This window comes from Ornithorhynchus anatinus, chromosome 19 (assembly GCF_004115215.2).
Source record: "Ornithorhynchus anatinus isolate Pmale09 chromosome 19, mOrnAna1.pri.v4, whole genome shotgun sequence".
Lineage (NCBI taxonomy): Eukaryota > Metazoa > Chordata > Mammalia > Monotremata > Ornithorhynchidae > Ornithorhynchus > Ornithorhynchus anatinus.
In genome coordinates this window covers 31,760,864-31,787,958 of record NC_041746.1, presented here as the reverse complement: position 1 = coordinate 31,787,958, position 27,095 = coordinate 31,760,864, and the positions used below count along the sequence as shown (strand labels likewise).

Sequence of the window (27,095 nt, the reverse complement as noted above, 5' to 3'; positions counted from 1 at the left end):
ATGCTTTCCTTGTATTCAGATCTTCCTTTTAAAATCCTTCCATTTTAATGTTTATCTCCTGCCCTGAACTGTAAGCTCCCTGTGGGCAGTGATCGTGGGTTCCAACTCTATTGTACTGTACTTTACCAAGAGCTTAGTGCAGTGCTTTGCATGTTGTAAGTGCTCAATAAATACCATTCATTGATTGATATAAGGCCCATCAGCCTTTTTTGTTTATGAAGCCTCATTTAAAACTCAGATTTACTTCCTGCTATTTACCTTGTTTTTTTCTGTAACTCAGGTTGAATCTACCCAAAGCATGATCAGGATTTTAGGTCTTTCCGCTACATTGCCCAACTACCTCGATGTTGCCACATTTTTGCACGTGAATCCCTACATTGGCCTTTTCTACTTCGATGGACGTTTTCGACCTGTACCTCTTGGCCAGACGTTTCTTGGGATTAAGACTACAAATAAGGTAGGTATAAATGGTAAAAACATTGAATATTTTATGCTTGGACATGGAGCAAAAGGCTAGTTATAGAGCATAAGGCTGAAGATGACCTTGAGGTCACTTAGTTCACCCTATGCCCAAGGCAGGATTTCATCCCACCTCTCCCAGCTGTTGAGAATATGCCCAGCTCTAAGTGACTTTATTTCAACAACCCTGCCCACATTGATAAAAATCACACTTCCAGTAGTCATCTTTAAAACTCACCAGCCACCGCTATATTAAATAATACATATTGAATAAGAAACATGAGTAGGTTTAGTTTGAGTCTTCAAAGTAGGATGTCAAGAGATACATTTTCACATGAAAATATAAATGAGACAGAATAAGAAATTGAGTAAAATTGTTGTAAAAATACGTAACTTTAAGGGACCCCGGCTGTGTAATGCGGCACAGAAAGCTTTCAAGGAATCCCACGTAGTTGGATTTTTTAAAAAGATAGAAATGCTTTCCAGTGTTGGGCTGTAATAGCATTTAGAAATACCAGTCTCTAATTGCTGATGGAAAGCCAGATAGAGTGGACTTCTTTTTTATGACCAGTGTGCTAAGTAGTAGGCTCTGGCATATTAATTTTCTGAATTTTTAAATGATTTCATCTGCAACCAGAAGCTTCCATTTTCACTGTACATTGATATACAAAAAATACAAACTAAACCACCCCCAAAATATGACTCACTGCATTTAGTAATTAATCCATCTGTACTGCAGAGAAGGAAGGTAACTTAGAACCGTGGGGAGCCGTTTCATGTCTATACTCCAAAGGATCATTTACCATATGGTCGTTATTATCATGTGCATATTTTAACCTTCATTAATTGTTTCAAGTGCCTTTCAATAATATTTTCTGTTGCCTTCAGTCATTTCTTAATATTCACTTGACTATAGTGTGCCATTAGGCAAAGATCTAATTTCTTACTAATTTTGTAATGAGCTTTGTAGTAAAAGTGAAAGCAAGTGACTACTGGAAAAATGTAGCTTACAGATGATGATGGTTTCATATACTTGTCTTCTTTATTTTCAGTCTTTCCAGAGAAAAATAGAAAGCTAATTAGTTCATATTCAAAATATTTGGGGCTTGATATTGTAAGGAATAATAGCTTTATTCAGAAGTGTCTGTACATTCAGCCACGTAGAAGAAAGTGTGACAAAGTGGAGTAAGCAGCGAGGGTTTTGCAAGTGTTCATTGCTTCTCAGCCTTGAAGTTTTGCTCTTCAAATATATGGGAAAATCAAGGTCATTCTTCTAAAAAGACTCACTCTCCATTGTGCTGGCAATCTAATCCTGGTTCTTATATATGATCAGATTTTTTTCTAGTAAGCATAACAATTCATAATTGGAAAAAAATGTAAATGATGTGCTTTGCTGAGAGCATATTTCGGAAATTTAGCTTAGTTTACTGATACGTTATTGAAAATAACCAGTTCACTTGACTAGTTTTGAATTATCCTGTTATAGCAGTCTGCCATGTCCTTGTATTATAGTGACAGGTCTTTTGGGGGAATAGTGCAGTCCAGTTAATTGAGCAGGGGACTGGGAATCAGGAGACCTGGGTTTTAATCTCAAATCTGCTACTAGCCTGCTGTCCTTCAGTTTCCTCATCTGTAAAATGGAGATATTTCCTTTTCCTATCTTAGTTTATGGTCCTTATGTATGACGGTTTGTCAGATCATATCTTTTATCTATCCTAGCACAGTGCTCAGAATATAATAAGTGCTTATTCAATATCATAATTAACAAAATTTTCCCTAATTGAATTAAGGACTTTTGAGATAATTACAACCAAAGTTGGGACAATCATGTGTTGTTTGTTGCAAAATACAAAATTCATTAATTTTTCTGAAAACTGAAAAAGGGCATAATTGGAAACTAAAGATGCCAATACTTCTCAAATGAAACTCTTTCTAACCCTACATATCGGATGATTTTACTTGTTATATTCTTCACCTTATGGATTTCTCCAGGCATTTATTCCACTCCCCTTCCAAAAATTGTGAATTTGAGGTCATTTATAGACTCCAAACTTCTCAGGTCACAGTGCCATAAGGATTTTCACTGTCTGATGGAAATGTTCTCATAGGACATAAAACCAAAGAGGACAGCAACAGTATTTGTGATTATAAAACTAAAGTTTAAAGCTAGGCACAGATTTATCTTCAGAGAAATACGGCATCGGGTGGCAAGAGACCCCCTCATCTACTATGGCATGGAACATTCTCTCTGTCTCCATTTCCTCAACCATAAAAAAGGAAATAAAAATACCTGCTTCCTGATGGTAGCTTACAAAGAGATTCTGAGGATTTTCTGAACTCCTCAGAGATCAGGTTGATAGAAATATTATCTCTTAAGTGAATAGGAGTTGTAGATGTTGTTTTATAATTAAATGCAATAGGCTTTTATTTTCAAATCTGAATTCACATGTAATTGAAGACTTGGAAAGACAGAATTGCAAGAAATCATGGTTAGGAGGCATGTAGTTATCTCCAGCTGATCTTTGAAATTTTCTACCAATCAGGTTCAACAGCTGAATAATATGGATGAAGTATGTTATGAAAATGTTTTGAAGCAAATCACAGCTGGACACCAGGTATGTTTAATTTGTTATAAACTAGCATGAGAAGCAGCTTTAATTGGATGATGTGTCCTCTTCATTTATGAAGTCTTTATTTTTGTGTTTCAAGATGCTGATTTAGAAATTATATTTTTGACTTATCTGCAGAAAAAGTGATTTTTCACTGGGATAAATGGGAACCTTTTGATACGTAAAGAGTTACCCACACTGAATATTTGTTTGATTTTATTTTGCTAGGATTTTGCTATTACCTCCAAAGACTTCTGGCAAATGGAAGTGCTAATTAAAGTAAGGGGAGAAAATGATGGGAGAGTAAGGAACTGCTATGTTGTAGAATGTTCTCTTTAATTTTAATAAAAACTCAAATTCAGACTTAAGATTATTTCACTAACAGTTTCAAATAAGGAAGCATAGTATTGTCTCTCTGATGTAAAGGGCTTATTTAAAGATTGTCAGGATTTTTATAACTAGGGTCAGGGCAGCAACATTGGGCAAAAAAAGTTAATGAGGCTAACCAATTCAAAACAACAACATTGAAACAGAGACGTGTTTACTCTCGATGTCTATGGAACTTCAGATTTTTTTATAGTTGTAACTGAAGGAGAATCCCTCTAACTCATGTCTAGCCCCAGTGCAGCTGTCTCATCCTATTGTCTTTCATGTTTCTATCTTCTTGTTTCTTTGCAAGATAAATTCATAGTCTTTGCCCGGCTTACCCATCACCTTTTCTGTTTGTCATGGTATGCAGTTTTTAGGAAAACATCTTGGTGTTCTGAAGAAAATTACAAAGGAAAGCTAGCGAAAGGGCTAATACCCTGTGAACCTATACCTTCGTGTGTAGATATAGATCTGTAGTTCAAAACAGTGACCAAATCCAGGATAAATAACTCAATGTCAAAAAAGTGGGCATATTGTTTTAAGATGTGATTGGGGGCTTGGTGTGGTCAGCAGGGGCACTGAACCTTTTTAATGTAACAATCTCAAGCCGACAGAATCTTTCAACTCAGTTTCTAAATATTTCATTTCTGAACAAGAGCTCAGTAGACTTAAGAGTGTTGTTTTCTTTTTCCACAATGAGTTACGGATATTTTAGCTGATCTTTTACCTATTAATGAACTTTATCCCCTTTATAGACTTTATCGTCCAGTGCTTCCCTATTCTTTATCAATTGAACAATATTTCTAGTGTATACTGGATTCCGAGTAATTTACATTAAGCTTTTATGAAGTTAGGGATGTTTGATTTACTTTGATAGCCCTATTTAGGGATAGCTATGATAGGGTATTTTGATAGCTTATGTGGGAGAGAAATATCTGGAAGTGAAAATCTAGAATAGTGAATTTTTAAAATTTTGTATCTAGTGTTATCAGACCCATTATTTCGCCTCAAGCCACTTTTTCTCCTGGGTCCTTCCTTTCTTCCTCCCTCCCTTACTTTTTTCTCCACATGTCCTTAATTCCATCTATTCCTTCCCATTCAGTTGTCATCTCCCATTCATTTCTCCCTCTACTCCTCTTTCATTTCTTCTTACTATTTACTCATTCCTCTTTTTCCTTCACCCTCTAAAATCACCCTAAGACAAGAGCAAATAGGGCAGCAAAAAAAATCCCCCAAATAATTCTCAAAACCTCCCCCTCAATAAACTTACCTTAAATAGTTCTAAAATATTTTTCTTTTCGTTTGTATTGTAAATTTCTCATGGGCAAGAATTTCTGTTTCATTGCAATGAAACATTTTCAGCAGAGTACCATGTGCAGTGCCATGTGCTGGAAGGATCTTATTAACTATATTTTGATGATACTAGATTTGCCCTTGACTTCAAGGACGTTAACTTGTTGAGTGATAGGAAATGATTAAGGAGATGAAATGGATTCTTGTTTAGTGTTTGGAGTTAGAATAGTAGGTATGCCTTTACTGATTTGGACAGTCCTCCATCCAGTCCAATATTCTGTCCACAGTAGTGGCAACAATCTCTTCCAGCAGTCTTCCCCATTTTAGTCCCCAGCACGACAAGCTGTACAAGTCTTCCTGCCATTTCAAGAACCTATACATTTATATTTATTCATGTTCTGCATGTATTCAATTGTACATTGGATAATTTTTATTTTGTCATCTCTATATTCGTTGCCACGTATGATATCTCAAGGGAGTATAAGTTCATTTTGGGCCCAGAATGCCTCAATTCTTCATGCTATACTGTCTCAAGCCCTAATGCAATGCCCTATGATACTTAAATAATACTGTAAGTACTCATGCTATTGTCCTGAGAACATTATTAGATCAGATTAGTATTCTACCTTTGATAGTAGGAACTGGATAATCGGAGGAGCCATTCATTGTACAGCTGCCCTGTTGAAAACCCCAATGTTCAGAGATGGACTTGGATGGATCATGAGGATTTTTTGATAAAATCCTTGCCTTGAGATATAGAATGGGTTTTCTCCTAGCAGAAGCAATAGGAATGCACAACCCTTCTTAAACCTGCTCATATTTTCACAACTTCCGGTGGCATAAGAATATAGGATTTTCTCCAAGCAGTGAATCACACTGCCAAGTCCACAAGACCACATCATTAGGGCTAATGTGACTAAGGCAGTTCTAAGATTGTTGTTCCTGATTTCTTTGCCCCATCCCCATCTGCCCTGGAAAAAGCAGAGTTTTACAAGTTTTTTAATTAGGGATGGAAAATTCAGATATAATTCCCCCTCCGCCCCCTTCCTTTGTCACCTCCATCATTTGTAGCTTTAGAAAGATAGTCATAGGGCTGTCCTTCTCTGTTCTGAGATGTCTGAAATGGATTGCTCTGTCTTAGCAAGGATTTTCAAGTTAAAGGGCCAAATTCCCTGGCATGCAATATTCATTGGGCTGGGCCAATGGCAGCTCATCTTGACGGACTGTCTTCGTAATGTGTGCAGAGCTGAAATTTGTAAAGTGGTTCCTTGGATCACAGCACATGCTTTCACTCAACACTCCACCTGTAATTTGAAAGTTAGATCAGATACCTGTTTCAGCAAGGCTAGCAGTCCTTGATTAATCCTTCATCCCGTAGCCTTTGCTTCTTTATTTCATTGGTGTAAAGATTTCAGTTTTTGATAGTAAGCATAAGAGGTCTGAGGGAGAAGATAAGATTCTCTCCCTTCTTTGGGTCTGAGTTGGAGATTTTCTGAACAGGGTGAGGACATCAGTGCTCAAATGTTTAACCTAACATTTTTCGAGGGAATTTTTTTTTAATCTCTTCTGCATAAGGGGAGACTCGTAGTCTGAAAAAAAGTATTTGTAGTGATCCCTGGATCGTTTTCTGAAGAGGGTAGCAAGCATGATCTACTCAATTTGCACTCAGAATGGCTTCTTCCATTCTGCACTCTTTTGGAAGTCCATTTTCAGTGGTATCAACCATCATGTTCTTTGATGCAAGGTAGTATTTCCCAACTGGTGGTGGTGGTGGTTAAGTATTGAGCACACCCAAAATGCAATATACTTGGGAACAATCATCAGAAGCACGAGACGTGTTCCTTGCCCACAAGAAGGAAACTCTACTGAATAAGAGTTGTCCACATTTGGATGTCCAGGAACTACTTTCCAGGCTGTGTAATGTCTTCTATTCTTAAAGGTAACATATAAACCAACTTGAGGTAAGTTAGAGAAAGGGATAATTTACCCTTAACTCTGTCAGAAGCCCTGTTAGTTCATTCTAATAGGATGAGCAAAAGTGTGGTACTCAGTTGAAGTAGTATGTTCATGTGCCTTAATCATCTCTATGTGCATTTTTGTCTTTTAAAGTATTACAAGCAGTAGGAGGTGGTTGTATTCAACACAGGCATGTGTTATGACAGATGGAGAAAATCTTTTCATGTTGATTTTTCAACAGTCATACTCTGCAAGACTTCAAGCTCTTTCTGGCTACTGGGAAATTAAAAGTTGGCGATTCAGCCTTTAATTTTGATCCATCTGCTCCAACTAATGAGACGTCTCATTTGTAAGCTTCTCTTTGCATTACCAAATGCAACTGCAGCTTCATCATTCCTGTAGCACATCCCCTCCTGTGTAACATGTGGAAAGGGAAAATAATGGATGGCTTAGCCCAACTGAGATTCTCCCAGTTCTGCAAACTTTATTATAATGATTAGGAATAGAAATGATATACTGGTTCAAAAATCATGATATTCTGTATAGCCTGATCACTGAGTAAAGATTGCCTCGTAATGATAATTATGGTATTTGGTAAAGACTTACTATATGTCAAGCACTGTTCTAAGTGCTAGGGTAGGCCAGACATACTCCCTGTCCCATGTGGGAATCACAGCCTAAGAAAGAGGAACAACAGGTATTGAGTCCCCATTTTACAGTTGAGGAAACAGATGCACAGAGAAATTAAGTGACCTGCCCATGGTCCCACGACGGACAGGTGACCGAGTTGGGATTAGAGGTCCTCTGACTTCCAGGTCACTAATCTTTCCACTAAGCAATACTGCTTTCAGTTTGGGGGGCATCCCTTCATAAAATAGCCCCATTTTCCCAATATGAAAGGGCTTAGTTTTTAAATTGAGGGTTTGGTGGGGAGCAGGGCAGGGATGGTTTTCACAACTTTTGTTTTATGCTAAGCATTGTCTGATAGATTTTTTTCCAAATATAGATCAAAACAGTTACCACTGAAATACAAAAATTAGAGAGTCTAGTTTTGTATAACTACTATATGCTATATATGTAGAACTACTATAGTACATATACTATATATATATATATAATCAAATTTATGTACATGTAAATTATCTCATAAACCCCTCTGTACCTCTGTTAATAACTGCTCTGGATCTTAATTTCCCCATTTCTAAAATTGGGATAAAAACTCATGCCTCTCCCTATCTTCTAGGAATGTGGCTAGTTCAAAAATGATAAGTAATGTAAAAGTCCTTGGAGAAAATAAAAAGTGATGTACAAATTCCAAGTACTATTAAAGCATATTATGAAATGTCATCTTTCTGTTGAAGAATGAGGTGTGATAGCTTTTAGTGCCCACAGTTAAACTCTTCTTTATAAATTAAGTGGCTATACAAATTATGCTTAACATCTTAAATTGTCTAACAAATTTCCCAAATTTGTAGATGACTCTGTGATTTATCTTCTACATGTCAAACTGACTCTGTTTCCCCACCCTAGCGTGCTGTCATCTAAAGTGCCTCCAAGACTGTTGTACTGTTCATGTACCAGGTGCCTGGCCAATGATGTATCAATGGGACAAACCCATCAGGAGTTTTTTGTTGGTTAAGTGGATGAAATTTTCTTGCTACCACTGCCCAGAAAGAGATTTTTCTTCATTACTATGTGTGTAACATCTTGTTGTAATGTGCTCTCAACAATCCATTCTGCAGAGGCCCATTTAAGCTAAAGCAATCTTGGGCCAGTCTCTGACTGGATTTCTAGGAGCTCTGGAGAGGACAGACTTCCCGATGTGAGGAGCAGAGTACACAGGCTTGTGTACTGCGATCCTATTAATAATGTCGGTATTTGTTAAGCACTTCCTATGTGCCGAGCACTGTTCTAAGCGCTGGGGTAGACACGGGAATCAGGTTGTCCCACGTGGGGCTCACAGTCTTAATCCCCATTTTACAGATGAGGTAACTGAGGCACAGAGAAGTTAAGTGACTTGCCCACAGTCACATAGCTGACAAGTGGCAGAGCTGGGATTTGAACTCATGACCTCTGACTCCAAAGCCCGTGCTCTTTCCACTGAGCCACGCTGATCCTATTCTTGGGACTGAGATGGGCTCTGGCCTGCCAATAGCCTCAGATTAGAGAGGAACATAGATTCCCTCACTTCTCCAGTCTGCCTTCCTGGACCAGTCTGGTCTGCGAAAGATAAGTAAAGAAGAGGAAGACAGAGGATTAGAGAGGGATAGGAGAGCACGAGTGAACAGGCAAAGAGTCTTCAGAGATGGGTGGGAGAAAAGAGAGACTGGAGAAGGGAGAAATGCATTGAAAATGTCATGATCCATGCTCATGTGTGTTGTAATATTCATATCATCATGGGTTTTAATTGAATTGTTAGAATTACAGTAATAGAAAAAAACAAAGCCCAAATTTAGCTAGGTAGTTCTGATTGAATGAAAGAGTGAATGAGTGAATGAGTGAATGATCGATGCATGTATCAGCCATAGAAGCTGAGAAGAATGTGGAAACTATTCTCAGTCTAATTCTTTGTCTACTAAAGTGTTTAAACCTGGCACTGCAGTGGCAGGTGTACTGATTTCTTCTTTAGGTCTCATTTTCCCCATCACCTCTAGTTTTCAGTTTTTTATTTGGAGGGCTTGAAAATTAGTTATCACAATCCTGGTGACTTCCTTTTCTCTAAGGACAGGAATCAGTACATTTACAATAAAGATTCAATTTCCAGACTATCTGGAAATTTTCCTGTTGTACTGATGATTGCCACTTCCCCCTAACCATTTTTCCTTCCGGCTCTCTTGACAGTGAATCCTGAAACTGAGAGAAAATGGCCACTGTAGTTTAGGGAGATAGCAGGAGGAAATGGGAAGGGAACAGTAAAGTAGAACTTTTTTATGGACCTGGACATGAATTATGGGTGCCACTCAGGAAGAGGAATGTGGAAGACAGAAAGAAAGGAGGAGGCATATTCTGAGTGAAGGACAAAGAAAGGAGAGGGTGACAATAAATAACCTGGGAGAGAGAAATGAGTACTAGAGGTCAGTAAGAGGAGAAAGAAAGTTGCTTTGAAAAGTTCAGTTGACACTGTAACTGTTAGACAATGAAGGAGAAAATATGAAAATCGGGAACAAAGTGTGTTCATATCATTAAGTCCGCATTCACCGATGTGTAGGCTTCAGCATATTGGAACTAAATAAATTAGGAGCTGCATTCCAGATATTTGGGATGAAATTTAACTTGTGCAGTGAGTGATTGAGCAACTGTGAGGGGGAGATGGAATAAAATGGAAATAACTGCAAGACATGTCAGAAAACAAATATATCAAAAACAATTTAAAAAATGTATTTTGAGTGCTAAATGCTGAAAATAAGGTGCATGGGTTGAACAGATGTAATGGGGGAGAGTGAATGACTGCCAGAAACCTGGACAGATTTCACCCTTTTTTCTTTGTGTCAAACTGACATATAATATTAAGAGGAATAAAAATGAAAATTTGGGAAAATACAGTATTTTAAAAAATAAGCGTTAGCTTGTTTCATTGCATTTTGATGTGTTTGTGGGGTTGGATTCCCATAGAATAAGGTCCAATGAGGAAAATTAGCTGAGGTTAACACTGGTACTTAGTACATGGTATCTACCTTATGTCTATAGGGTAGATCTTGTTTCAGTAGTATAAGACGGTTTTGGTTATATAGTAAGAGTCATTTACAGTGTGTTTACCTCAGTGAGTTACTGTTGGTGATTATTACCTTAAAGGTGCTTCAACATTGCTTTATAAGTATTCTTAAATAGAGATATTAGATAAAAGAATGATCTGTGGGGCCTAATGACCAAAATTAGTCTTTTAATGTACAGAATATGAATGCTAACAGTTGATTCTGATCTCCTGTGCTTCAGTGCTATGTGCACAGTAAGTGCTCAATAAATACGATTGAATGAATGAATCCTCCATGGAAGGGCACTCTGCGGCACATTTCCCTGGCAAAATAAGGTCTCTGGAAGGTACGTCAAGTTGGTGATTGCCTTTGAGAGCCTGGTCCTCCCATCCTTTCCCCCATCACCAACTGAGCAAATTAGAAACAATAATAAATAATAATGTTGGTATTTGTTAAGCGCTTACTATGTGCATAGCACTGTTCTAAGCACTGGGGTAGATACAGGGTAATCAGGTTGTCCCACGTGAGGCTCACAATCTTAATCCCCATTTTACAGATGAGGTAACCGAGGCACAGAGAAGTGAAGTGACTTGCCCACAGTCACACAGCTGACAAGTGGCAGGGACTGGATTCGAACCCATGACCTCTGACTCCCAAGCCCGTGCTCTTTCCACTGAGACGCACTGCTTCTACAAACTCCTAAATGTGGTTTTAAAATTTAATCCTGGCGTTAATTTCATTAATTTGGAAAAGCTATGTTCCAGGCTTCCAAAGCAATCTGACTTAACCCAATTTGGGGTTATTCGAGTATTTTTTTAAAATGCTAATGAAAAATTTCCTTTCATATTATTGAGAGACACATTCTAATGTAGTTAATATGTCATTATTCATACTTGCTATAGGTAAGTCCCTTTAGTTGGGTAGTCAGCAGAGCCAAATAATTAATGTCGGTGACCCTATGGGTAAGTTTATTAACTTAGTGAGAGAACTGCTTTCCTTCTCACCTGTATTTGAAATGTTATTTTAGGATTTTGAAGCCAAAAACCACTTTGAACATGAATAAGATTTTCAGGACAATTTGAACAATGACCTGTTGGAGAGGGGCCTATTTACTGAAGTTGCTCTCTGCTGCCCATATACCCCAACCATATGAGGGCTATTTTTTCATTGGCAAAACCTAAATTGACTCGTATGTAGGATAAGACTGTATGAGCTCCAAAGGACAGGGACCATGTGTTTGTTGCAGTTTTATATCCCCAAGTGAACTAGTTTACTGCTCTATCCCAGTAGGTGCTCTGTAAATACTGATACTGATGCTGTGATAACAACGATGAAGCTAGGATTTCTCTTCTGATTTCTCTTTACCTAGCCCATGGTCAGCCTGTCTGGGAAAATCAATCAGTCAATCAGTGGTATTTATTGAGCACTTACTGTGTGTAGACCACTGTACTAAGTGCTTGGGAGAGTCTAATACAGTAGATTTTGTAGACAGGATCCCTGCCCACAAGGAACTTACAGTCTAGAGAAGATATTTTTGAAGAAAACAATATGTCATTACATCATAAACTCCTTGAGAGTCAGGACTGTGCCTTTCATTTTTATTGTATGTCCCAAGAATTTAGTTCTGTGCTCTACACATATAATATATGCTTAATAAGTACTGATGATTATAGGGTCCAGAATGAGCAGAGATGCAGCATGAGAAGCAGCGTGGCGCAGTGGAACGAGCACGGGCTTTGGAGTCAGGGCTCATGAGTTCGAATCCCAGCTCTGCCACTTGTCAGCTGTGTGACTGTGGGCAAGTCACTTAACTTCTCTGTGCCTCAGTTCCCTCATCTGTAAAATGGGGATTAAGACTGTGAGCCCCATGTGGGACAACCTGATTCCCCTGTGTCTACCCCAGCGCTTAGAACAGTGCTCTGCACATAGTAAGCGCTTAACAAATGCCAACATTATTATTATTATTAAGGAGCGAGAAAAATGGTGTCAAAACACCAAAGCCCACAGAAGATGGGAGCTGGGTTTTTTTAATTAGAATTCGTAACACTGACAATTTATCCTTTTCTGCTTTAATACTACTCCATAAGTCCTATTAAGTGCTTACTGTGTGGAGAACACTCTTGGGAGAGTACAATATAACAGAGTTGGTAGACGTGTTCCCTGTTCCACAAAGAGCTTACAGTCTAGGCAGCAAGACAGACATAAGTTATATAAATGTACATAAGTGCCATGGGACTGAGAGTGGAATAAATATAAGGTGCAAATCCAAGGACAAAGGCATTGCAGAAGGGAGGGAAATGAGGACTTAACTGGAGAAGGCCTCATGTAAAAATGTGATTTTAATAAGGCCTTCAAGGTGGGGAGAGTGGTCGTCTATCGAATTTGAAGGAGGAGGGCATTCCAGGCCAGAGGCGGGATGTAGGTGAGGGGTCAGTAGATGAGATCAAGGTTCACTGAATAGGATGGCATTAGAGGAGCTAAGTGAATATGCTGTTGTGTTATAGTTGGAAACTAGTGCGATAAAAAAAAAATCCATCACCTTGCCCTCCTATTTTAAGACCAATGGTAAGGAGTTTCTGTGTGATGCAGAAGTGGATGGGCATCCACTGGAGGTTCTTGAGGAGTGGAGAAACACGAGCTGAACATTTTTAAAGAGAAATTATACAGGCAGCCAAGTGAAGTATGGACTGGAGTGGAGAGAAACAGAAGGCAGAGACGTCAGCAAGGAAGCTCATGCAGTAGTCAAGGCAGGATAGGATAAATGTTTGGATCAACTTAGTAGTAGTTGGGATGTTATAATATTTTTAACACTTTTATCATTTGGGTTTCCTTTTCATTTTTCCCCCTTTTTTTTTTAAACTTTCCTAATGTTGCTTCTGTTTCTTCTGGGTTATTTTCTTGCAGTTTCCCCTTTCTGTTAGTAGCTCTCACTGCCTAGCTTAATGTCTCAGAGCAATGAGGACAAAGGAAGGAGTAAACAGAAATTTTCATTTTCAAGTCCCACCTGTGAGATGTGGTGGCAACTTTGGCCACTTTGCTCGGTAATTTTCCTCTCCATTTGTTCCACTTCACAGTTCAGAATCTCATATATATATATGTATATGACATAGATTTCATATTCCTATATGAAAAAAATTGAGCTTTGCACTCAGCTATTTGCCTACAGATAAAACATGGAAGAGAAAGATTTGTCATTTGCCTCTCATGCAAATAAAAGGTGCTTATTACATTGAAGAATAAAATACCCTCCTTCAGTTTTTAATAGTGATTGCTTTAAAGAACTAGTAGCATCATTAAGATGCTTATTGGAATGTTTAGGGATATATAAAGTTGAAAATTGAGGCACCGTTATGGTTCGCTAATCTGACAATTCATTTCAAGTTGAGTGCACAAATGAGAATTCTAATTTCTATGTTTTGTGTGCTTTATTTTATTTTTAAATCTATCAAATTTAACTTGAACTGGGTTCATAGTAAAGAAGGGGCTGATTATTTTATTTACTTTTTTTAAAATCCACCTTAATCCATGAAAATATGGGTATTCTCTGGATAGCAATTTTGAATCTCTTGCATTAAATTGTCAGAAGTAAATTTGACAGATATTAATTTCATCCGTGAAAATGATGGATTGAATTTCTTTATTATATGGTTTCCAGCTGCTATTGGGCTTTGAAGTTGACTGGCAGATAGAAGTTTAATAAGCTTAGTAACCACAAGCAACTGTTGACAACTTTTTTATAACAGTGTCTTTAGATAAGATGGAATGACTAATATTTTTCATAGAAACTATACAATTCCAACACATAAAGATTAGGCTTTTGAGACACTCTATAAGTAGGTTAGTGAGTTCATTCCCATTTGTGAGCTCTGTATCCTAAAAAGATACTGAACCATGTAATCATTCAGATGAATATTTCGCTTCTGCAGTTTATCTAGACTGTTTCTGGAATGGGCCTATTTTGTGAGCCTATTTAGACCTACTCATGAAAATGTCATCCATTTTGGATAGTAAATTCCAAGAAGATGGATTTGGGTTTGAATTTGCTCATATGCAGCTACAGACCAGTCCAGTTCAGAATGGGTTCTTCAAAGATTCTCCAAGCCAACAAAGAGCAAACACAAGTTCCCTGAGGGTAAAAAAAAAAAAAAATAATAAAATTTATGAGTTTTGTAATGGGGCACTCACTTCCAGGCTCATTTTCAATCCAGTATTTTTTTTAAAAAGTATTTCTAGATTTTCCCAAATTCATGGTCCTGTGTTCCCATGGATTTTTTAGCCATATGATTGAGAACACAAACAATACCGTAATGGGCTAAACCAGTGGTCCATCCAGCCCACTGTTTTGTTTTTGTCACTGCCAGCAGGGTACTTGATGAAGCTGGCTGAAATTCCTTTCCTTGTTGTCCATCCTGATGACTCCTGATTCCCACTCTAAAATTCCTTCCTTCTCCATCTAGATTACTAACTTTGCTTCCAGGGACTAATTATGGACCTCTCATCATCATCCTCATCAGTGGTATTTATTGAGCATTTTACTGTGTGCAGAGGACTGTCCTAAGTGCTTGGGAGAGTACAGTACAACAGAGTTGGTAACACGTTCCCTACCCAAGAAGCTTACAGTGTAGCGGGGCGGGCAGACATACATAAATATAAAAAAAAGTTCATTATATATATTTGAAAATATATTATATATTAGGCATATAGATATAGATTTATATATAATATAGAGAGAGATTTATAGATACTTATAGATTCATTGCTTTATTCCTGAATCTGCCGGGCTGCAAAACTCCCCTTGGACTAAGTAGTCATAGTATTTATTAAAGCCATTCTGTGCTGAGTGCTGAAGTAAATACAAGGTGAACAGTTCAGACAGTTCAGATGCAGAACTATATTGCATCTCTTTTTTGAAGCTGTGAGAAAAGAAATACGTGGAAATAGTTTTGGCAAGGTGAGATAGAGTTAACTGAATGTCAGGTTGGGCTGGTAGATTGATATGATATCCTTGCATTTTGTGAAAATTGAGTCTAGCCTAAGGGCATTTTCAAGTGGTAGTCCAGGAGTTATAGAACATGTATGGTTTGCCTTTAACCCCAACACATTTTCGAGGAGGTTGGCTAGTTAATTTGGTTCTGAATTTTAGTGTTAAAAGGTTCCAGTCATCCAATTATTTCAAACTAATTGTGATACTGGTACTGTATTTCTTTTGGAAGAGATACTTTGAGCATGTCATTTTTGAAAATGAAAAAGTATATGGTAGCTTTCTTGGGAATTAGAAATACTTTATATTGCCCCTGGAACAAAGTGGGGAAATGCCCACTAGAAAGTGCCCCTAGAAACAAATTGTGTATGTTCTTGGTTCCCTGAAATTAGTTTCAGTCCAAAGCATCTTATAATGCTGAATAATAACTGTCCTTCAAGTCCAGTGGCATCTGTAGAAATGCAATTGTTAGCTCTCTAATGACTTTTATTTGCATAGTAATAGACTAGCTGCTCTTGCTTAATTTTCTGTATGAGAATAGACATTGCTATTTCTCTGCTGTCAATAACGATTCAGAGCCGGTTCTGCTACCGGGAGGAGTCAAGAATGAGCATTTTCTTGTATGGAGTCCTCAGTCAAGCAGCACAGAATAAGGGCTCTCTCTCTCCTCCCGTAAAAATAGCCAGAGCTGCAAATGACACAGTGAATTCCACCAGACTCTTGCTTTGTGTCAGGGTATGGTGGAGGAACTGGCCTAGCGTGCAGTCTCCCTGAAACAGGAGGAATGTGGGAGACTGCCCACCCCAGTAGCCTTCAGACTTTCTCTTGGGGCTGCCAGCAGCCATACGTTGAGGCCATCCGACTCTTAAGTCAGTGGACAGGGTCCACTCTTCATGAAGTCAGTATTGTCAGACAATCATATTTACTGAGCACCTTCTGTATGTGGAGCCCTGTGCTAATCAGTCAATCAATGGTATGTATTGAGGACTTACTGTGTGCAGAGCACTGCACCAAATACTTAGGAAAGCACAACAGAGTTGGTAGAGCTCTTCCTAGCCCACTAGGATCTTACAGTTTGGGAGAACGCTGTAGTTAGAAGAAACAGTCCATGTCCTCAAGGTGCTAATGCATACGAAACAGTTTGAGCTCCAAGAAAGCTCTGCATTCCAGATGTGGAGGGGGTCTTCGTCTGCAGCTGTCGTTGGGTTTGAATCAGGCACTTTTCAGCATTTGCCTGAAAAGACTGATGTGAGAGAAGCAGGCTTGTTCACACATTCCATGAAAGGATTTTCCTTTGTTGTGCTGCTGGGCTCCCCTTCACTGTTCCAATCATTATTTTTCATTCTGCCTCCTCAGAGTTTCTCAAATTGTCCTGAATCTCAAAAGCCATCACCTCCCTCCTCATGAGCTTAAATCAGGTTTGGCCAGTCTTCTGCTTTGTCTTTTGGACCCCTTGGACCATTCCACACTGGGATTTTACTTTATTGAATTTTTTCAAAGTTTCTCCTGGTCTCCCTGTTTGCAATCTCCCCATTCATCCAATCATATTTACCGAGCGCATACTGTGTGCAGAGCACTGTATAAAAGTGCTTGCAAAGTACAGTTCAGCAATTTCCCATCTTACTTCACCGTAGCTGTTTGGGTATTCTGCTGCCATTCCAAAGTCCCAGTGAGGCCTTAAAAAGTAGTAAATTGCCTTCTAGAACTTCACTGTTGATGATCCTGCCTGGCTATTTGATTTTAAGCATTGCATATAGGTGATCCTGAGGAAATTAGAGAAGCAGCAGGGCCTAGTGGAAAAAGCACACCCCTGGGAATAAGAGAACCTGGATTCTAATCCTGGCTCTGCCAGAAACTTCCTGTCTGACCTTGGGCAAGTCACTTAACTTCTGTGTACTTAAGTTCCCTTATTGCAAAATGGGGATTCAAAACCTGTTTTCCTCCCAGACTGTGAGCCTTATGTGGAACCTGATCATCTTTTATGTACCCCAGTGCTTACTACAGTTCTTAGCACATAGTAAGTGCTTAACAAATACCACAATTATTGTTATTATTAGTAATGATAACGATAATATATTTCTCCAAGATCTGGGTGGGAGACGTGTAGTGGTCCAGTTCACACAGCCATAAAATATGCACAAAACTACCTTCATCTTGGTCGTGATACTAAATTGGGGTCACGCTCAACATCTCATTTTCCCAAAGGACATGCTGGCCTTTCTCATTCTATTTTTGTATGTCTTTGTCTACCAGTATATCCTAGTATAGTAGGCTGTCAGTGTTCCATGACAATTTTGTGTTCTGTGTCACCAGCAAAAGTCTTTGGTGCTACATGGGATTTCCCTGGCACTGACTGTTACATAACTCCAGCTTTTTTCAGGCTTATCTTGAGTCTGGAGCAGTTCACTGACTCTGTAAAGTGGCTCATAATCAGCCATCTCCTGAATGATTGCTTCAAGGGCTTTTGATGATGCTCAAAAGCCTGTTGAGCTAGAAGAGGAACAAGCTTCTGTTCCTTTGTACCATCAAATCCTCGCCTTGACCTATTATATGAGTGTCTTTACTTCGTTGGTGACAGGGTATGTGTCAGATGATAAAGTGCTCAAAGAGTACTGTACACTCCACCAAGCACTTGGGAGAGTACATCAGAAGCACAAGAATCTTATACTGTAGTGCGAAAGACCCCTTTTATTCCAAAACAACCATTAAGTCTAGCCTTAGGATGTTAGTGAAGTTCTCTGGACAGTCAAACCTGCTTACCAACTCTACTTATAGGGTCAATCGCTTCAGTAAAATTGACAACTGAAAATAGGGTTCCTGACAGTGTTCTCTGCATGCCTCCTGTGCCTGGCTATGTAGAAAGGACAGTGTCCTTTGTGCCATGCTGTTCAGTAATTGGAACAAAAGGATTTTGCCAACCCCATCGTAATTATGAAAATAGCTAATCAAACCATTCTTTTGTTGGGGGGTGGGAGGGGCGGGGATTGAGTTTTCCAGGGAGACAAGCAAATTTGTTCCATATCAGATTGTCACTGTAATTTTGGAAGATTGACAACAATTCAAAAGTTGAGATAGGTTGTAAACCCTGTTGAGATGGAGTCAGTGCCCAGTCTCATAATTTTATATCTACCCCAGCAGTTAGCAGCACGTATTAAGCACTTAATAATAACTGTAGTGTTTGTTAAACACTTACTATAAGAAGAGCACTGTCCTAAATTCTTGGGAGAATACAGTGCAACAGAGTTGTTATGCAGGTTCCTTGCCCACAAGAGCTTTAATCAATCAATGAATTGTGCTTATTTAGTCCTTACTATGTGCAGCTTTAAGTGCTTAATATGAACACAATCAGATCAAACACATCCCTGACCTAAACTGGGTTCATAGTCTAAAATAGGGAGAGCTGATATTTCATTCATGCAGCAGGCAGATAGAGCCGGGACTGTACCCCAGATTTCTGGATTCCCAGCCCTGTCCTCTTTGTGCTGGGTAATAATCCTTCTTAATAAATCTATAATTAGTGTTATTTAACATAACCAATTTGCAAACCATTATGACATGTGGAGTGGAGCAACTCCTTCAGATGAAAAATATGCTTTTCCATAACCAACGGCAGTAGTGCTATAGAACAATACGCAGGTCAAATAGAGTGCTGATTAGGGCCTTGTTATCAGTCCAATATAGAGGACAAAGAGCTAACAGCTGTGAGTGTGTAGGACAGCCAAGAACAGGCCACTGCAAGCAAATGAGTTTAAATTTGTCTACAGCACTGAGCAAATTAGCTGAAAAATGAAAGTATGAACCACACATTCCTGAGATTTAATATAAGTAGCTTTATAGCTCACAACTCTTTCTGATGTGGGGTAAAGCTTGGCCTTTGTATTTCCCAGGCTAAGTTTGCTGACTTTCATTCATTCAATTGTATTTAATGAGCACTTATTGTGTGCAGAGCACTGTACTAAGCACTTGCATTTTGCCCTTTCATTTAAGATGCAGGTAACTACTAGATTGAAAGGGGTCTTTCCTCCATTGGTATTCCAATCTGCATTTGGGACAAGGCTTGTGCCGTACTCTCTTGCATAAAACAGTGTCACCTTGAGGAAGGAGCAAGAGGCTGGAAGTCAGAGGACTTGTGTTCTAATTCTGGCTCTGCCACATGTCTGCTGGGTGACCCTGGCCACGTCACTGTACCTCTCTCTGCCTCAGTTACTTCACTGTAAATTGGGGAATAAGATTGTGAGCCCTATGTGGGACAGAGACTGTGTCTGTTGTGATTATGTGCCGGGCACATAGTAAGTGCTCAAGAAATACTTAGAAATCAAAAAGTGCTTCACACATATCCCCTTAATAAATATCATTACTTCTACTAAGTACTGAAACTTCATGCTGCTATATGCTACAAAATATTTTTGGTTCCCAGATGGCTTCTTTCTTTATGTAGTATTTTTTATAATGATAATTGTAGTGGTATTTCTAAAGTGCTTACTGTGTGCCAAGCACTGGAGTAGGTACAAGATAATTAGGTTGGACAAAGTCCCTGCCCCAAACGGGGCTCACTGTCTAAGCGGGAATGAGAAATTGGTATTTACAGATGAGGCACAGAGAAGAAGTCAAGTAAATTGCCCAAATTCACATAGCAGGCAACTGGCAGGGCTGGATTAGAATCCAGGTCATCTGACTCCCAGGCCTGTGCTCTTTCCATTAGGCCACTCTACTTTTTGGCTTATTGTTTTCTGTTTCTCCTGAGTTACTGTTGGCTGGTTGATTGCTATGGCTTCTAATCCTTTCTACATGATGGTATAGGCTTCTGAGGAAATCCAGCCATGCATGAGTCACTCTCCTAATCTCTCTGCCCTGAAATAAATTGATGTATGTGCTACAGGCAAAATTGCATTAGTGAATTGCCACTCTGTTACCTTCGGAGTTGTTCAAATGTGGGGTCCTCGTTGTGTTTGTGTCTTAATGTCTTACAAGCGGTAGACATTTATTGATTTAGTCTTGCCATATTTGTGGGCATTTCATTCTTAAATAGGTTGCTTTTTTAAAATACATACCAGTAGGACAAATCGTACGATTTCCAAAGATATTGACATTAGTTTTTGTATTTTTGGGTAACTAATTAGATTGAGGTGAATTTTCATTTTGCATGGCCTAGTGAATAGAGCAGTGACTTGGGAGTCAGAAGGACATGATTCTTATCCCAACATGACCACTTGTCTGCTCTGTGACCTTGGGCAAGTTACTGTGTCTGTTACCTCATCGGTAAAATGGAGATTCAGACCGGGAGCCCTATGAGAGACATGGACTGTGTCCAACCTGATTACTTTGCATCTGCCCCAGCACTTAGAACAGTGCCTGGCACACAGTAAGCGCTTAACCAATACCATTTTTGAAAAAATAGGAATTTTGATGGCTGAGAGTTTGTTCTTAAAAATATGGGAGCTATATATATAAAAACCATGCCAATCACTAAGAAAGAGTATAACTTGGAATGCCCAGGGAGCACTGTGATGAAATATACATATTTCAGTTGGGTGAAAAAGTTATTTTAATGATCATATCTGAAACCAAACCCAGATTATGAACTGGAATGTCAAATATTCTGTACACAGTAAGAGCTCAGTCAGTACCACTGATGGATTTATTGGGTGTTTCATAAGTGCTGATTTTATTGTATTAATACCTTGTGTTTTGCCTAGCACTTTTACATTTCCAATGGACATCATTTATCCCATTTTACCTTCACAACATCCCTGAGACATAAAGAAAAGCAGGTAAAATTGTTCCCAGTTTACAGATGAGGAAACTGAGGACCTGAGAGTTTCAGTAACTTGCTCGATGGTCACACACAGGCTAGGGACAGAGCTGGGACTAAATCCAGCTCTCTCGACTCCCAAAACCTGTGTTTTTCTCACTTAAACCATGCCTCTGCCTTCCATTTACAAATGACTTTGACAGATCACCAAGAGATTTTTTTTTCCCCTGCATTTTCCAAGAGCAATAATGTATTTAATAATGTATAAGTATTTATTTTGACTTTTTACTTGGGTCGCACGAAAAAGCTTTTATTGGTTGCTTAACGTACCTCACACAATTCCCTGAGGTGTGCAGACTGCTTAAGGTACTGGACTTCAAAGACAAGAAAAAAGAATGAGCCACTTGCTCCAACTGGGGCATTTGCTAGGAATTCAGTAGTTTTGACCAGAAAACTGTGTAGGAGCCTAATTCTCATGCAGATTACCAAAATGTGTCTTGAAGCTACAAGCTGTTTTTTTTAAAAAGCAGGCAGTGTGCAAGAAATCAACTTTAGTTCTGATCTTTGTCGATTTCCTCTAAAAGTTGTTTTGTGACTTTTTTTCCTCCCATTTTACATCATTCTCTGATTTATGGGCAAGGAGTTTGGTCAGTAAAACACTGTAAATCAAAGGTAAATGAATATTAAGAATAACATTGGAGTGCAGTAACAGGTTTAGGCTTAAGCATATGCAAATTGAAATGACTGACAGTGATTTGTTTGTTTCTTCAGCAGGCCCTTCTGCTATGTTCAGAGATTCTCAAGAAGTTGATTTTTTTGAAATTGAAATATAAAATTGATTTAGGCCAAACATAATGCTAATCACTTGAAGTTCTAGGATGATATTTTTTTTTTGATTTATCTTTTTTCTATACACCTGAATAATTTTCTAGTAAAATTTAAACTCGCATTTCCTGTACCTGAGGCAATAACATGGCCCAATGATAAATCAAATTATGCTTTAATTGTAGCATGCAAATTTCAGGACTGAATTCAAATCTCATTAGTATTTTTAGAGACCTAATTCATTGTAAGACAGTTTATGATCAGCAGAATTATTCACTAACAAACCGAAGGCTAGACTTGTAACTTACTGTCTTCATTCTTGGATCAATGCGACTATTTTATTGCAGAAATTAAATGACAACTGTAGTTTTTAGGATTAACTGTCAGTGACAGCCCTGTTTATTCACAGATGGAGCATTTTTTTTTCAAGTGAATAAAAAGTAAAAGACTTCTTTCTTCAAGAAAGTGGAGTAATTTTTCTTGTCAGGCAATTAAATAGAACCGTCAATGTTCAACTCATGCAAGATTTTAATACCTAGAGAGCCACCTTGAAAGATAATCACCATTGAATTATTGCTGCCAGAAAGTATATACAAGATGTGTGGTACAGTCTTTTTATGTTTGTCTAATGGTATATTCAGAATGGATCTATCCATAAATATGAAATATTCTGCCAATAAGTATTGCAGGATTGTTCTCCTTAGTCTTGACAATACCCTTTTCAAAATTTTAGGGGTGGAATTTTTCGGCAAACATCTCTTAAAGGTTAAAGGGTTAAGCTTATAAACTTGTTTTTTTTACTCAGGACAAAATGGGTTCATTAATGAAATTGGTGGGATTCAAGTTCCACATATTTAAGTTCCACATACACTGTATTGCACAATATATAGGCAAACTGGAATGTATGTGGTTTGTACTTGCATTTAATTTTTTTTTACTTAAAAGCTTTGGTTTCTGGAAAAATGTTGCAGAAACTCAGTGTGTGAGGCCAGGGTAGTTTGAACTGCAAAGTACAGATCTAATTACACAGCTTGTAACTGTGGAACCAGTGCTCTCTATTCTAAATTACTTTCACCAACTTATTTGCATAATTTAATGCACAGAGGTTAGCCAGTGAATTATAAAATTTTCTGACATAGCTAGGACAGGGTAAATTAACCCTGTTAGAAATATGTTATGTTTTAATGGCATATCTGATCAAGCTTACCTGGTTTTTTCAGAAAACACTTATAATTGGATAGATTTACATTGGTGTTGATTGCTGCTGATTTTTATAATTCTTTTTAGAAATATGTGTATTAAAGCTAAGTGATAATGGTGAGCAATAATTATAGTTCATAAACTCTATTCTTAAATTCAATTTAGATAGTAAGGCTACCCAATTTTGCAAATTTTATGCGTGTTCAGTAGAATATTTTGTGTCTGACCAGATTTTGCCTACTCCAGCACTTAGCACAATGCTTGGCAAAGAGCAAGTGCTTAACAAATGTTACAAAAATGACTGTTACACAAAAGAATATGGAACTTTTACTTTATGCTCATTTTCATTAATAGTTCATTGCCTTGGGTAGTAGTACTGGTAGTAGTAGTAGTTAAGCTCACCACAGGCAGGCAACATGTCTACCAACTATGTTATATTGTACTTTCCCAAGCGCTTAGTGCAGGGCTCTGCACAAAGTAAGCGCTCAGTAAATACCTATGATCTATTGACAGTAATGGTATTTATTGAGCATTCATTGGGTGCAATTCATTATACTGATCACTTGGGGAAACACAACAGAAATATGAAATACATTCCCTAGTAACAAGGAGATGAAACTCTAATGGGAGAGACAGTCTGAAACGTATTCACCGAAAGGACTGTAAGGCAAAGAACATACCTGCGAACTCTGTTCTATTGTACTCTCCCAAATGCTTGATTAGTCAGTCAGTTGTATTTATTGCCTTGGTAAAGTGCTTTGCACCCAGTAAACTCTCAGTAAATTCCACCGGTTAATTGAGCAGTGGAATCAGAATATATGATTGACAGGCATATACACACCCATTTGTTGAGAGAGGATATAAATATGTCTCTGCAAGAGATGTCTGACTTATTCATGTGACTCTGGCTTGTTAGAGGCTGTGGAAATTTTTAGGGGGAATTTAAAAGTGGGATGATTAGTGGGAAGGGAGTTCAGGACCAGAGGAAGAGTTGAGAAGCAGCGTGGCTCAGTGGAAAGAGCACGGGCTTTGGAGTCAGAGGTCATGGGTTCAAATCTTGGCTTGGCCACTTGTCAGCTGTATGACTTTGGGCAAGTCACTTAACTTCTCTGTGCCTGTTACCTCATCTGTAAAATGGGGATTAAGACTGTGAGCCCACATGGGACAACCTGATTCCCCTGTGTCTACCCCAGCGCTTAGAACAGTGCTCAGCACATAGTAAGCACTTAACAAATACCAACATTATTATTATTATTAGAGGATAAGTTGAGAGTAAGGAGCAGTTAGAATCAATCCACCATTTTTATGTTTTGTTCTTCATGTTGGGATGTGAAGAAATTGAAGTTCAGAATATGAGTAAATGTTTTCTAGTTTGTCTGAAAACCTCCACATAGGGAGGAGGCTATATTAATAACAAAGGGAGTTGCTCCAGAAAAGAGTCACGTTGGGCAACTTTGGAGAGAGTGGCTAGGGACTGGGTTGAAATCAAATGAGGAGAGCTGGGCTCTTACTTTGTTGGATATTGATTGGCCAGAAGCACCTGGTGCGTGTTTTCTGTCCCTCAAGCTCACGCAGCGTTGCAGAGAGAATCAAGCTTAGTTTGCTGCCAAAAATAGAACTATCAATCCTCATCATAGAGAGAAGTCACTGATACCCACCATTCACTTGAATAAGAGAAATTTAGCTATAACATAGAGGGTATTTGAACAACAAAAAGAAAGTGAATTTATCCTAAAATATATTAGAGATTCAAAGTGAGTTAAATCAATTATAGTAGGAGTAATCAATTGCATGGTAGTCATGTATCTTTTGTATGGGAGGAGGATCCCAGCTTTAGGGATGCAATGTGGCCAAGTCATTGTGGGCAGGGAATGTGTCTGTTGTACTGTACTCTCCCAAGCACTTAGTATAGTGCTTTGCAGACAGTAAGTGCTCAATAAATATGATCGAATGATCCCTGGGAGTCAGAAGGACCTGGGTTCTAATCCAAGCTCTGTCACTTGTTTTATGTGTGGCCTTGGGCAAGTCACTTCATTTCTCTGGTCTCAGGTACGCCATCTGTAAAACAGAGATGAAGACTGTGAGTCTGAACCCTATGTGGGACATGGACTGTGTCCAACCTGATTAACTTGTATATACCACAGGTTTTAGAATAGTGCCAGGCACATAATCAGCACTTAAGAAATACCAGAAAAGAACTGCATTAATTCCATAGCCAGAAACAGAAGGAAGAGACTATTTAAAAAAGGGGAAAGCAATATCTGTCCTGAAATTTGAGGAAACAAGGGCCAAATGTTTTAAGTTTGTCATTGAAAACCTGTGGTTTGCAACATATGGAATAAGGAGAAGAGAAGGCAGAGAAAATTGGATTCAAAGCCTGCTTGAAGGTTATGGGGAACATTTTAAAAGCAACTTTGTGTGCATCCATGTGTGTCCCTATTAGACAAAAATACAGGTGGTTATTGACACATCATGGTCTGATGCTTCCACAACTCTGATCTCTGAGTTCAAAAGTCATTTGCCTATGGACATTTGAGTCCAAAGAGCTGCAAGCAGTGAATACAAACCTTGTTTCTGAAAACTTTCCTAAATCACCAAATATTGGCATTTCTGATGACTCCAAGTGGTTCCAGAAAGAGACCACAGAGTAATTATTTTTCCTCAATAAAATTTGCTCATGTCCTTGCATTGAAGACTGTACAGTTGTTATGAACAGGGAATATGTTAACCAATTCTGTTCTATTGTAGTCTACCAAGCACTTAGTACAGTACTCTGAACACTGTACGGTCTCAATAAATACCACTGATTTATTTTTCCCCCTACTTTATCTTCTTGACTTGTAGCTTTTTGAATAGTGTATCAGATATCAGTATTGTTTTTTCAGGATTCACTTGGAGGTATTCTTTCCAAATAAAGTGCCATCCTTGTTGTTGATTAAAAATTTCAAAGGGTTTTAAATCAAAGAAATTAATGAATTAATGAACAAATTCTTTTAAAAAAAGTATTAATTGTTATCCAAGGCCTTGTAAAGCCATTTTAAGCTGTCTGCAGACAGCCAAACTTATAATAAAGTGGGCTAATTTTACTGAACAAGACATGATTTAATAAAAAGAAATTGCTGCTTTAAGTTGTAACTTATGTTTCTCTGGGTTGTAATAGAAAATAATTTGCAAAATGATAAATTGAGCCATCAGACTGAAATAATTAATGAAGATTTAGAGTCGTATTTTATTCTTCCTTATGGTCTGCATAACTCTGATATTTGAGGTATTTAAAAAGGACTTGTATAAAGTGGCATTTAAGTGATGGAAAATAGATATCGTATTGCCTGTAAACAATCTAGGGCATCTGGGAGATATCTTAGTCTTATTATTGTAATTATCCATGTGCTTCAAAAATAAATCCTAGGGTTTGCAGATAATGTGCAGACAGAACAATGAGAATGGAATCTAGGAATTTCCTTCCATCCCAGAATTCAAGATTTTTTTCTCTACCTGAACTTTCAAAAGATTCCTTAAAGAGAGCATCCTGTGTGGGACTGTGACTCTATTCAGTATGATTATCTTGAGTCTGCCCCTGTACACAGTACAGTCATTGACACATAGTGCTTAATAAATACAGTAAGACTACCAACTGTGTTTCCTAAATTAAGAACCACAGATCTTGAATCCAACTTTCTTTGCATCTTCTGGGTTTGTAGTGTTTGAGTGCTGGGAGGAAATTGAAATTGCCAACTACAAAGAAATTAAGTGGTGTATATATATATATATAAAGTGAAGTTGGCAGCCTCTTGAAAGAACTGTGAGTATTGCTATAGTTATCTGCAGTGGGAACATTGAGAAGCAATGCGGCCTGCTGAATAGAACATGGTTCTGGGAGTCAGAAGGACTTGAGTTCCAGTCCAAACTCCACCACTTATCTGCTGTATGATCTTAGGCAAGTCCTTTAACTTCTCTGT

At 38.3% G+C, this 27,095-nt stretch overlaps 1 protein-coding gene across 2 annotated transcripts in view; it reads left to right on the top strand.

Annotated features, from left to right (window-relative positions):
- ASCC3 (activating signal cointegrator 1 complex subunit 3) overlaps nucleotides 1-27,095 on the top strand; it is a 263,001-nt gene that overhangs the window by 107,571 nt on the left and 128,335 nt on the right. For both annotated transcript variants that reach the window (XM_029046904.2, XM_029046905.2), the window contains exons 12-13: nucleotides 281-457; nucleotides 3,003-3,074. In XM_029046904.2, the coding sequence (XP_028902737.1) occupies nucleotides 281-457; nucleotides 3,003-3,074 (249 nt within the window). The remainder of the gene's footprint in view (nucleotides 1-280; nucleotides 458-3,002; nucleotides 3,075-27,095) is intronic.